Source organism: Octopus bimaculoides, chromosome 16 (assembly GCF_001194135.2).
Source record: "Octopus bimaculoides isolate UCB-OBI-ISO-001 chromosome 16, ASM119413v2, whole genome shotgun sequence".
NCBI lineage: Eukaryota > Metazoa > Mollusca > Cephalopoda > Octopoda > Octopodidae > Octopus > Octopus bimaculoides.
This window is the reverse complement of record NC_068996.1, coordinates 55,055,301-55,068,551: the sequence shown is the minus strand read 5'-3', so window position 1 is coordinate 55,068,551 and position 13,251 is coordinate 55,055,301. Positions and strand designations below refer to the sequence as shown.

General features: G+C 36.5%; 1 protein-coding gene across 1 annotated transcript in view; it reads right to left on the bottom strand.

Annotated features, from left to right (window-relative positions):
* Positions 1-13,251, bottom strand: part of LOC106871184 (codanin-1) — a 28,562-nt gene that overhangs the window by 7,861 nt on the left and 7,450 nt on the right. The window contains exons 4-11 of the mRNA XM_014917517.2: positions 12,785-12,862; positions 12,645-12,699; positions 11,486-11,610; positions 9,457-9,648; positions 7,925-8,007; positions 4,423-4,565; positions 3,393-3,529; positions 595-693 (exon numbers count right to left, since the gene is read on the bottom strand). Of these exons, the coding sequence (XP_014773003.1) occupies positions 595-693; positions 3,393-3,529; positions 4,423-4,565; positions 7,925-8,007; positions 9,457-9,648; positions 11,486-11,610; positions 12,645-12,699; positions 12,785-12,862 (912 nt within the window). The remainder of the gene's footprint in view (positions 1-594; positions 694-3,392; positions 3,530-4,422; positions 4,566-7,924; positions 8,008-9,456; positions 9,649-11,485; positions 11,611-12,644; positions 12,700-12,784; positions 12,863-13,251) is intronic.

The following is a 13,251-nucleotide window of genomic DNA, read 5'->3' as shown; positions in this document are numbered from 1 at the left end:
TTTTAACCAAAGTCGTTTCTTTTCTATCTTATCATCATCGTCGTCGTAGCCGCCGCTGCCACCACCACCACCACCGTCATCATCATCATTTTAACCTCCACTTTTCCCTGCTTGCATAGTTCAGCCAGAGTTTATTGAGGTAGAATTTCTAAGATCGAATGTCCTTCCTGTCACCACCCTCACGTATTTCTATGCAAGGCAATATTTCCCTATGGCCATACATAATTTTGCAGACTATTGGAAATTAATGACATTCATTTACAACAATCAAACAATATCAAGACAAGACCCAAATACACACACACACACACCGTGGCTTCTTTCAGTTTCTGTCTGTCAAATTCACTCACAAGGCTTTGGCTGACCCAGGCTGAAGTAAAAGGCATTTGCCCAAAGTGCCATGAAGTAGGACTGAACCCAAATCAATTTGGTCAGAAATTAAACTAAAAAAATGGATGTAAATAACAAAAATAATAAATTTTACATTCACAGATATTTTAATCTATTCTTCACAAAATATGGGGAAAGAATTTTTCTTCTGGATAAGTTTAGTTATATTATGAAAATGCTTTGAATTATAAGAATTTTACTAACCTGTCGACTTAATATCATTTTCTGAGCTTCATGTAGAGTTGTTGTTATTTTTTCGAGATTTGGTTTTGATTCTTCTAACAATATATCACGGAGGAAGTCCTGTAATTTTAATTTTAAAGCATAATAGAAAATAGAAATCCATTATAATCAATATCCTTCACACAATATTGTTCAAAAGCATGTTATGTGAACCAGTTTAACATGCTGAACATACAGTTCACTTTTTATGATAAGCAACCATAATTCAATGATTTTGAGAACTGAAAATAAGAAATCATCATCATCATTTAATGCCACCCCCCCTCCATACTGGCATGGATTGCATGGTTTGACATGAACAGATAAACGAAAGGGCTGCACTAGGTTCCATTGTCTGTTTTGGCATGGTTTGCCAACCATTTCACAGAAGTGTGCTGTGTGCTTTTTACGTGGCACCCACTCTGGTGAAGTGACTAAGTACCTGCAAAACAAGACCCTTTTACTGAGTGGAGTAGAGTAGTATTAAGGGATAAGAAACTAGGATAGAGGGACAAGAACTGAAGAAGTGAATACACGGTTTGACCCCTGGAGAGAGAGGGGGGAGTTGTAAAGTTAAGACACAATGTAAAAGGTGAATACAAGAGGCATAATAGGATGGAGGAACAGGAAAGGTGGATGTGTATGCAAATGCACTGAGCAAAAATAGTGTGGCAGATGATTAGCAAATATGGAATGCAAAAATTACTTTGTTATTATTTAGTGCTCACAATATAAATACAAACATAGCTGAGGAAATCTAAGAAGATTTTAGCAATTGGCTTTTGAGAAAAGATACTTTTCACCATGTTGTCCTTATTTCTTAATCTTGGATTAATGTGACAATTCTGACAAATTACATGTCAATGTGATAAGAATGTAACAAAGAACATTGTTGTAAAATGGTTGTTTTCTAGCACCAAATGATTTTGGTACTTTTTTCAAGTCATGCAATTTGCTGCAAAGAACATTTGCATAAATTAGCACATTTGTGATGGTCAAGCCAACTAGTTGTGGTCAATGCTGGTGTCATGTAACTGGCACCCATGACAGTTGCATGTAAATAACACCTTTCGACCATTGGGCCTCACAGATGCAATGTGGCTGATGTCAGTGTCATGTAACTAGCGCCTGTGCCAGTGGCACGTAAAAAAGCACCTTTTTGAGTGTTGGGCCTCATGGGGGCAATGACAAATGTTTGAGACCTTTGGCAATATGCCATGCTTGAGTAGGAGACCCATCAAGCCAAGTGTAATCATAGTTGTGGCAGGTATTGGTGTCATGCAACTGGCACCTGTGCTGGTGGCACATAAATGCACCCATTACACTCTGAGAGTGGTCGGCAATAGGAAGGGCATCCAGCCATAGAAACCATGCCAAATCAGACTGGAGTCTGAAGCAGCCCCTCAGCTTACCAGCTCTGGTCAAACTGTCCAACCCATGCCAACGGACATTAAATGATGCCGATCATCATCATCATCATCATCATCATTTAATGTCCGTTTTCCATGCTGGCATGGGTTGGATTGTTTGACATGGAGCTTGCCGACTGGGGAGCTGTCCAGGCTCCAATTGCTTGTTGTGGTAAGGCTGTTCCTAGTGCCAACCACTGAACAGAGTGTGCTGGGTGCTTTTTTATGTACCACCAGCATGGGTGTTTACATGCAGCAATGGCACAGGTGTTTTTTATGTGGCACCGGCACCTGAAAGGACAAGCCTGTATGCATGGAAGACAACAGTTTTACTTAGCTTCACATATCTTTTCAAGTACAGCAAATCGCCACATCTCTCGATCCCTTGTCATTTCCTCAATGAGGCCCAGTGTCCAAAGATCCTTTCTCATCACTGTCCTACGTCTTCCTGGGTCTATCCTTTCCACAATTAGAGCTTGGCACTTCTTTATACAGTTGTTCTCATCCATACACATCTCATGACCATACCAACACAGTCTTCCCACTTGCACACAACATCTGATGTCTCTTATATCCAATTTTCCTCTTAAATCACTTACACTCTGTTGTATATATATATATACACTGACATTACCCATCCAGTGGAGAATGCTGGCTTCATTTCTTTCAAGCCTTTGCAAGTCCTCTGTAGTCAAAGCCCATGTAACATAGCTGTATGTATACAGGCATCATACAATCTGTCTTTCGATCTGAGGGAGAGGCCCTTAGTTACCAACAAAGGTAGAAGCTCTCTGAACTTTGCCCAGCCTGTTCTTATCCTAGCAACTACACTTTCAGAACTTCCTCCTCCACTGCTAACTTGGTCACCTTCTTAACAGAAGCTAATGATCCACCCAAGCATTCGAGAGAGCCTATGTCTGTGTATTGTTAATGCTTATTGTACCTGCACATTTGCCACACATGACTATATTCGTTAACCTTCCTGTGATACTGCTACACCTCTTACTTGTCCAAAGTTTGCACTGGGTACAACGTATGGAGTTTCTACCAACAGCCATTTTACATATTGAGCAAGGCCGTCTCCCTGAAGGGACTTGTGATTTGTCTGTTTCCCTACTTACTAGACTTTGGTTTTTCTAAATCAACTCTGAAGCCCTTACATTCCAGGCCTTGTTTTCACACCTGAAATTTCATCTCTAGTGATTCAGCTAAAAGAACAAGGTCATCAGTGTAGAAGATGAAAGTTAACCCTAAAAACTATGCCTTAATGACTACACATTTTCTTGTGTTCATATGCATGCACCAGCATAGTATCAAATATTAATAAAATAAGTTATAAACAATGAAGAGATAAATGGATGTGTTACCAACCTTAAATTCTACAAGAATTTCAGATGGCTGCCGACAGAAAGAATCATGTGTTTCAGGTAAAGATAACTTTTCCATGAGTACTTTAGTATTTTTCAAAAGTTTATTTCTTTCCTGTCTCATTTCACCAATAAAGAAAGCTGAAAAAAAAAAAAAAAAAAAAAAAAAAAAAAGCAAATGACAAAAAACTGAATAGATTTTAGATTGAGCTTTTGTATAATTAATTGAACGATAAATCATTGGGGGTTCTGTTTTTGTTACATAACTCAGGAAATCCATCTCTTTAAGCCCTGCATTATAAAATGATAAAATTTTTGTCAGTTGTACACCTCACTATTTATATCAGTCATCCATTCTTACCTGAGCCCCAACTGACAGCTGACTAAGCTAAACTTATGTGTTTCTCATAAGAACATTGTATAGCAGTTGAAACATACTACAAGACATCATTTGTAACTCTTTCAAATTAATAAGGTGAGAGTGTACGCTTGTCATCGCCATTCTAGAGTTACAATTTAGGAAAACATTGTAAATGTAAGTGATTTCTGAGAAAAACTGGGTATTAATGATGATGATGATTTAAATGTAAATAAAATATATATGGGGTGACAATGCTAAGCAGTGATGAGTATAAATACAAACTTGTAACCAGTTCAAATATGTTTGAGGTATTCACTGTTTCTTGTGATGGAGAAAATTTCTTGTAGACAAATAGGTGTAAAAAGACCGAGCCAACTCATAGCACCCGCTGTGGGACGCTTGCACTTCAGAGTGGTTATCTCCCCTTCAGCGACTGGAAAGATAGGCGCTGCAAACTGACACCAAGCAACAGGTCCCTTTTACAATATTCCCGTCACTGTTTAACAACTGGTTGCACTATTCAGCAGTTTGCTGTACATATGGCAGTGTGAAGTGATTCAGTCTACACCTATCTGTCTACAGTGAGGAATTTTCTCCAAGACATGGCACAGCGAATAGTTTTCTTATGGGTTCAAATATGCCCGAGTGTAATTAAATGTAAAAGTATGAATACCTTTTGTAATATTAGCAGCTATCCATTGGTGAATACCTTCTTCAGCCAGGCGAACAATAATTTTAAGTGAGAACAGCTTGACAGTTTCATTATAATCCACCAAAAGCACCTGAATCACCTTCCTGCCATTACTCTCCACATAGCTGTTAAAATAACAATGCAGCAATTAAGAGAATACATTTCAGAATAACATATTGATGATGAAGGACTTGCACCTTCCTGTGTAGAGACAATTGAATAATGTGGTGAAAATAGAAACTAGCTTATGCATATACTGTTTGAAGACAAGGGAAAGAACATGTTAGGTTTGGGTGTATCCATTAGCAAAGTATATATGTGGGTTGAAAAAGGGAGTTTGGTAGGTTTTCTAAGATTGTGTAGAGTTGGAAGCAAATTGGGAACCAAATGTATTGGTTTATTTACATGAGTGCTACAGACAAAACCATCTTGGTTGTGAAATGGCAGCTAACTTAGTAGAGTTGTTCTCAATGAAGGATGAGAAAATTCATTTACAATGTGAGAATCCAAAAAGTTTGTAGGTCACATGTTACAGAAAGGCATCTTTTGATATCTTATAGGTCACTTTGCATGTAAATGCAGAGGTTGGTAAACAACTTCTAATTCTATCCTACAAGTATTGTAGTCAATGCTCTTCATCGATGTGTTGTGGTTTTGGAGGGACACACCTTAGGGTATTATTTTAGTCATCTGTTTAACCCTTTAAAATTCAAACCAGCCATATCTGGTGCAAATACTCTACCTGTTTTATGTTCAAAATAAAAACAGATCTGGCCTCAAACATCTAGCCTATAAAATGTTATTCTAAAAATAAACAATCCTGTCATTGAAATCTCAAAGCTACAAGATAATGCATGATTAACTGAAAATAACATGGATCAACAAGCATTGCATTTGACAGAGAAATCTGAGTGCTAAAGGGTTAAGAATTTACATTCTAGCTTTTATAACTTTCAGTACACACGTACTCAAGACTGACGACAATAATTCCACAAAACTCCTGTTTGCTGAAAAATTATGAATTATATTATATCAATAAAGAAATACTTCTGTTTCTGAAATACTGTAATTATTATAATGAATTGTCACCATACACATTTCTATTGAAAGAAAGAAAGTATCCAGAAATGAAAGCATTTAAATGTAAGTATAATGATTACATTTTGCAATACGTCTTTTATACCTTTCAGTACTGAAGGAGGACTCCACAGGACTTGTATTTGCTCATAATGATTGATATAAAGTAATCAGTAAATAAAATCGACATTGATAACAAACTTTCTTGTTTTAATCTGAACAGAAATCCATACTGTAAATAGATAACACACACACACACACACATACACATGCACAATGCCAACACTAATGAAAAAATATTTCTTAATTAAAAATAATTTTTTCCAAAAACATTGACTTTACAAAAGATAGGCTTTTACAGCCTACATCAATAAAGTTCAAATAAACTATTGAGTTGCTGTTCAGTGGACCTGCAACAAATATGCATGGATGGATGGCTTTTTTCTTCTTTCCCAAATAATTTGCTCATATGTTGCAATGAAACTCAACTATGATATACTATATAAGCTGCAGAAAGAAAGAAAAAAAGAACATCGTTTATTTCTTGTGTCCATTAACTGCACATTTCATTTTATTCGGTAAACTAAAGTGTTTTCCTGTCTTATGCCTCATTATCTCTTTATTGCTTACAAGGGGCTAAACATAGAGGGGACAAACAAGGACAGACAAAGGGATTAAGTCAATTACATTGACCCCAGTGTGTAACTGGTCCTTATTTAATCGACCCCGAAAGGATGAAAGGTAAAGTTGACCTCAGCAGAATTTGAACTCAGAACGTAACAGCAGACGAAATCCTGCCAAGCATTTTGCCCAGCATGCTAATGATTCTGCCAGCCCACTGCCCTCCTCATTAACTCTTTAACATTCAGATTATTACATCAAATGTAATGCTTATTTATTCATATTGTTTAGATTTAATCATGTATTATCTCATAGCTTCAAGATTTCAGCAATGGGATTGGTTATTTCTACAATAACATTGTATGGTAGGTGTTAGATACCAGATCTGTCCGGTCTCAACACAAAAACAGGCAGAATATTTGGGCCAGATATGACCAGATTAAATGCAAAACAGTTAATCACTGTTAGAAATAACGAATTTCTAAATCTCTCAGAGAGACTTAAGCAGTAGTGATGCGATAAAGTAGTTGTATACTGCCAACTTAACGTGACAGTCCCAATATATTAAGTTGGCAGTATACAACTACTTTAGTTAATCACTGTATTTTCCACTTAAAACAGCTTCGCTTCCTAATTTACATTTAAGAATAAAGAATGCAAATCAATAAATGCTAATCCTATAGCTTCAATTAATACAACTAACCAAACAGAAAAGAAGACAATGTAAAGCCACTATACAATATACTTTTGAACAAGAATAGTTCTTAAACTATCAACGTTTTGAGCATCACCCGTGTTGGCAATAACTCATGTCTGAGAGGTTAATCTGTAGGAAGTGATTGAACCTTTTCAGCCTGGTGGATATGAAAGGTGTCGGTGCCTGGGGTGGTTGATCAGGCCAAAGGTGGTATCGAAGAGCTGGGGACATGGATCGAAGGGGAGGGTTAACCGGGAACAAGGAAGTACAGGTTGTTCTTTGAGTCTTTGACGTCTGTTATTTTCCATCTGGTCAGTCCCCTTGATGCCACCATGTTGAACAGTTTTTGGTGATTGTCTCCCATGCATATGGGTCAATGGAACAGCAGAGCAGAGTGACCTTGAGCAGGTCTTAGAAATGAAATTTGGTGTCTCTGTGTAGTCTGGTGCCTAAGGCCAACTCCACAAAGAGGAGTTGACAGGGAAAGTGTGTTTGAAGCATACATATGATGTGTCCCGACTAGCAGAGGCAGTGTCATGCCATGGTAGCTTCAATGCTGGGCAGTCCAGCCCAGAGCAGAGCCTCTTCATTGGTAGCATATGCTTTCCATTGAATCCTCATCACTGCATGAAGTTTATGCTGTTGGAAACGATCATAGTCATGTTGATATAAAACCCACATCTCACAACTGTAGAAGCAGTTTGGAATATATCGTGACTTTCGTTTGGATAGTAAAATCGTGGTTTAGGAAGACTCATTTTGAGAGTTTTCTGAAAGCAGTATGAGCTGCACTGATCCTATTCTCGATGTCTTTCTGAAAGGTGTAATCACTGGACAGGTAGCTTTCAAGGTATGGGTTAGGGTTAGGGTTCCCAGGTGAGTGCCACATGGCTTTATGTCACTGGTGTCAGCAGGAGGTCGGCTAGGAGCTCCCTGTGCAACGATCATTGTCTTCATTACGTTTGCAGTTAGACCAAAGTGGGTAAGTTAAGTTAAGATTAAGATTAATATTAATAGACATTTTCCGATTTTACAGATTTTTTTACATTTTCTTTTCTTTTATTAATACCTTATTAAAAAGAAACATACCTTCTCATTTCATCTTTCAAACACTTTTGAACACCTTGCATAAAATCCTTACTTAAATCATCAACATCTTCATAATTAAATTCCTTAAACAAAAACAGATTTTTTTAATTACTAGATTTTTAATGAAAAACAAAAAAGAATTGAGTCTGAATAAACATAGAAGAAAACAAAAAGAATTATATAATTTTTTTATTATTTAGAATAAAATAAAAAATAAGATCAAGAATGTTTGTGGAATATTATACAGAAGAACGGTGTTAATAATTTTGTTTTAAGATGAAATTCTGTTAGTTTACTGTTTCCTGGCAGAGCAACAATTTTGTAATGATAAAAGACCTAGACAAAAAACATTAAAGTATTTTGTCTTCAGCTTTTACAGTCAACATTCAAAATGAATGTTGGTATCAGGTCAAGAGAGAACATAAACAAATCCAACTTTAACACAAAAGATACTCCAACAATTCAAGGATTATGCAGATATTTCAAACCAACGCTGAATAGAAAAAGAGAGAGGCAAATAAGTATATTAAAGAAAAGTTTGACTGTGGTAAGTAGCTTGCTTCCCAACCACATGGTTCCGAGTTCAGTTCCACTGCGTGGCATCTTGGGCAAGTGTCTTCTACTATAGCCTCAGACCATCCAAAGCCTTGTGAGTGGATTTGGTAGACAGAAACTGAAAGACGTATATATGTAAATATAAACGTATATATCTATGTGTGTATGTCTTTGTGTCTGTTCCCCCACCTCCCCTGTAACTTAACAGTTCAGCAAAAAGACTGATAGAATAAATACCAGACTTAAAAAAGACAAAAAGTATTGGGGTCAATTTGTTTGAGTAAAATTTCTCAAGGCAGTGCCCCAGCATAGCCACAGACAATGAAAAAAGATAAAAAAAAGATATGTAAAACATTTGTAAGTAGCTTACTTTTATATATGCAAATCTTACAGTAAGAACTAAAGCAATGAATTAATATTTTCAATTGAGCCAAAGTTTATTACATGAGACTGTTATTCTTTGGAATATAAACCCTGCAATGCTACTCTTCACAATGGTATTTCAAATTATTTCAGGAATGGCCATAATTTTATTTTCAAGTTAATTTATTAATTTTAATTCACAGAACTAAATCTATTAATTCATCTTCAATTTTCTTCTTTTGAAACTTTGCCTAAAATGGAATAATTCTGTTAATGATTCTGCAAGCTTGCTATCTTAATTAATTACTTAATGATGATTTTAAATTTCAGTAAGTTCAGGTGAGGGGGTGGTAAGTCGATTACATTGACCCCAGTGATCAACTGGTACTTACTTTAACAACCCTGAGAAGATGAAAGCAAAGTCGACCTCAGTGGAATTTGAACTCAGAACATGTATGAGATGTTTAAGAGAAGTAATAACCCGTCTAAACAAAATATGAAATCGATATAGAAGAAAGAAAAGGAACAATTAGTTACAAACAAATTATGTCTAAGTGACAAGAGTTAATTTTAGAATCATTTTGTACAGAGTGAAAATTGAAACAATGTCTCACTGGAATATTTGCAGGGTCAACGCACTGCTCCACAGTTTCAGTAAATGTATTCCTGCTCTGCTGAAGTAAACTCTCCAGTTTTCGACTTCTAAATAACTTGATGAAGTTAGAGACCATTCTTTTAGCTATAAAGTCAACAGTTTTCTTTAAAGATGTTGGGTGATTATGAAAGAAGTTATCTTCAAGTTGAAGCTGAAATTGATAAAAGAAAAAGATCAATCTTAATAAATTCATAACTTTATATTGCTTATGAAATAATGAATAAAGATTTAAATCTATGTATATACAGCTAATGAATGATTGAAGCAAAAAGAAGTACTAAATTTTCTTTGTTATTATTGTGGGATGAAGTTAAAATAATAAACGGAGAACATCACTGGAAAATACGAAAACTAAAAGAAGCAGCACATATGCTAGGACACAACAACCTCCTAAGCAGACCGAGTACAGATATGAATAGCATATAGGAACTGATATTAACCCTTTTGTTACTATATTTCTGACCAAAATACACCCTCATGAGTTTCAATTAAATTCTAAAATAATCATGAATTTAGACTAGTTTCATTAAACAACTGTAACTTTTTTACTTATCAACATATTAATGTGATATTTGAAACATAATTAAAGAAAGGGTTCTTAATCAATTCTATTGCATAACTTTTGTCTCAAAGTGACTCTAATTATAGGTAAATCCAGGTAAACTGAGTGATGACAACGATGCTTGACTTTGAAATAAAGGTACACTAGAAGTTAAGATTGAAAACAAGATGATCAGCTAAAATCTTGCTACGCCTTCTGTTTCATCATCATCATCATTGTTTAACGTCCGCTTTCCATGCTAGCATGGGTTGGACGATTTGACAGAGGACTGGCAAGCCAGAGTTTCTACAGCTGGATGCCCTTCCTAACGCCAACCATTCCGAGAGTGTAGTGGGTGCTTTTACGTGCCACCGGCACGGGAGCCAGTTCAGCGGCACCGGCAATGACACCGCTCGAATGATTTTCTAACGTGCCACCAGCACAAGTGCTAGAAGGCGACGCTGGTAACGATTATGCTCAAATGGTGCTATTTACGGACCACTAGCATGGAAGCCAGACAGCTGCTCTGGCAATGAACATGCTCGGACAGTGCTGCTAGTGCTCCACTGGCACAGGTGCCAGTCATCGAATAAGGTTTAATTACGATTTCAATTTCACTTGCCCCAACAGGTCTTCACAAGCAGAGTTTAGTGTCCAATGAAGTAAAGATACGAATAAGTAATCTGGCTACACTTCTGGCAGAGGTCACAGCTTATGCTCTCACATCTCTAATATCATAATCCTTTCAAGACTCCAGGAATGGAAACATTTCATAAAATGCTACAGTGGCTTTAAATCAGAGAGGCTGGACAATAGTGTTGTGAAGACTGGTGTTGAATTAATATTCAGTATTAACCCTTTAGCATTTATTCTGTCTGTTTTAAGTTTAAACCAGCTAAATCTGGCCTCTCACACCTACCCTACATTGTAAGAATACACAATCATATGATTCAATATCTCAGAGATCTGAAATAATGCATGATAAATTCAAAACAATGTGAATAAATAACGACTGAAAGAAAGGAGACACATAACATCAACAAAAACCTGCACACATAGGTGTATATGCATGTGTTAGAGAGGGAGGTGAGATAACATTCTGTTGCCACTTTCCCGATAGCAGTAATTTCAGGACAAACAAAGAAGCCTTTATGTGGTTAATCAGTCTGCTAGGAATAGTAGCCAAATCTCCCTAAATTAATCCATTAACCTCGTTAGAAGGATTATCAATTCGTAGATACTTAATACCTGAGAAAAGGACTGGGTCATTATAGACAAAATGCCTTTTATCATAGGCCTGCTTAGTTAGGGAAGACCTGGGACTAAACAATAACACACAAACATACAAACATATTCACAAATACAAATGTACGTACAATTAGAAATTAATCTGCTTTGTAGAAATAGTAAATTTTTAAACATCATAAATTTTATTTTGAAATATTACCTGTAATTGATGCCTAGAAGAAAATTCAACAGAATCATCAGCAGCTATGGGAGTAATTTTTCTAAGAGTGCTGGCTTTAGAACTGGATCCTATTGCAAAATCTAATAAAAGAGTCTTTATAGAACCTGTAAATGAAATATTAAGAACTTATGTGAATTGGTTTGCAATGTACATCTAATGGTAGGGCAAAAGTCACAAAGTCTAACTGCATGTTGCTATCTGTGGGCACAGTCTGAAGGTTTCAGCTGTAACACCAACTACATTTTTATACTTGTGACTTTTGGTCCATTCTCTATGTTGGTGTGTGTGTGTGTGTTTATTCTTTTAAATCTGGTACTTATTCTATCAGTATTTTTTGCTGATCTGCTATGTTAGAGAGATGTACACAAACCAACAAAGTTTGTCAAGCAGTGGTGGGGGAACACACACACACACAATGGTACAATGGGCTTCTTTCTGTTTCTGTCAACTAAATCCACTCGGAAGCTATAGTAGAAGAAACTTGCCCAAGGTGCCACACTGTGGAACTAAACCCTAAACGGTGTGGTTGAGAAGCAAACTTCTTACAACATGGCTATACTATACAAAAGATGGAATTCTTCATTAACGATTCCTTATATTTAATAAAATGACTGATTTGTATCCCTCATGCCTCAGTACATATTCCTATTGCAAACTTTCTAACGATTTGGGGAATTTTATCATTTCTAGTAACCATGTTTGGATGGTGCTTTTTATGTGCCACCTGCACGGGGAACCAGTCGGCATAGGCATCGATCCACACATGTATGTATATTCATATGAGTGTGTGTGTGTGTGTGTGTGTGTAGTGAAATACTTTTATTTATCACAATTTAATTACAAGGAAACAAAGAAATTGATGAAGAAAAAGGTGGGGGATTAAACTGCAGAAGATGGAGGAGGAAGAAGAAACAGGCTGCACGTGCCAGAATAAAAATAGCTTCATACAGAGAGAACCAAGTGCTTAGGGATGCCATATCTATAATTACCGGTACATGCATTCACTATTTTTCTCAGATACCAATTACCAAATCCTTCATCATCATTACAACTATATTTGCTTTCTTCTCTCTCTCTCTTTAAATTAATTGACATGCACTCATAGGAAAAAAAAACCCCAAAAAACCAAAGAACTTACCTAAATAAGGACAGCATGTATGCAATAGTGACTGGTCCACAACATTCATCTTGTCCTAGAGAAATAGAGATAAATACATTTAATTTCAATTCATGGTTTGGTTAAAAGACATGAAGACTAAAATCAAAATTTCATCTTACCAAACATTTCTCAGGAATTTCACACACTTCAGACTTTTCACAGAATGTAAAAAATATTCCTTCAGGCATATTTGGAATCTAAAACAAATGTATATAAATAATAAATTTGTTTTTGACTTGAAGCAAGAGAGAAGAGATGTTAAAAAAAAAAGGATCTCAGCTGAAAAAACAACTTGCCTCTCAGAGAATTAGATCTTAAAAATTTTGCTCAATTCATCATCATCATCATCATCGTTTAACGTCCGCTTTCCATGCCAGCATGGGTTGGACGATTTGACTGAGGACTGGTGAAACTGGATGGCAACACCAGGCTCCAATCTAATTTGGCAGAGTTTCTACAGCTGGATGCCCTTCCTAACACCAACCACTCAGAGAGTGTAGTGGGTGCTTTTACGTGTCACCCGCACGAAAACGGCCATGCTCGAAATGGTGTCTTTTATGTGCCACCCGCACAAGAGCCAGTCCAG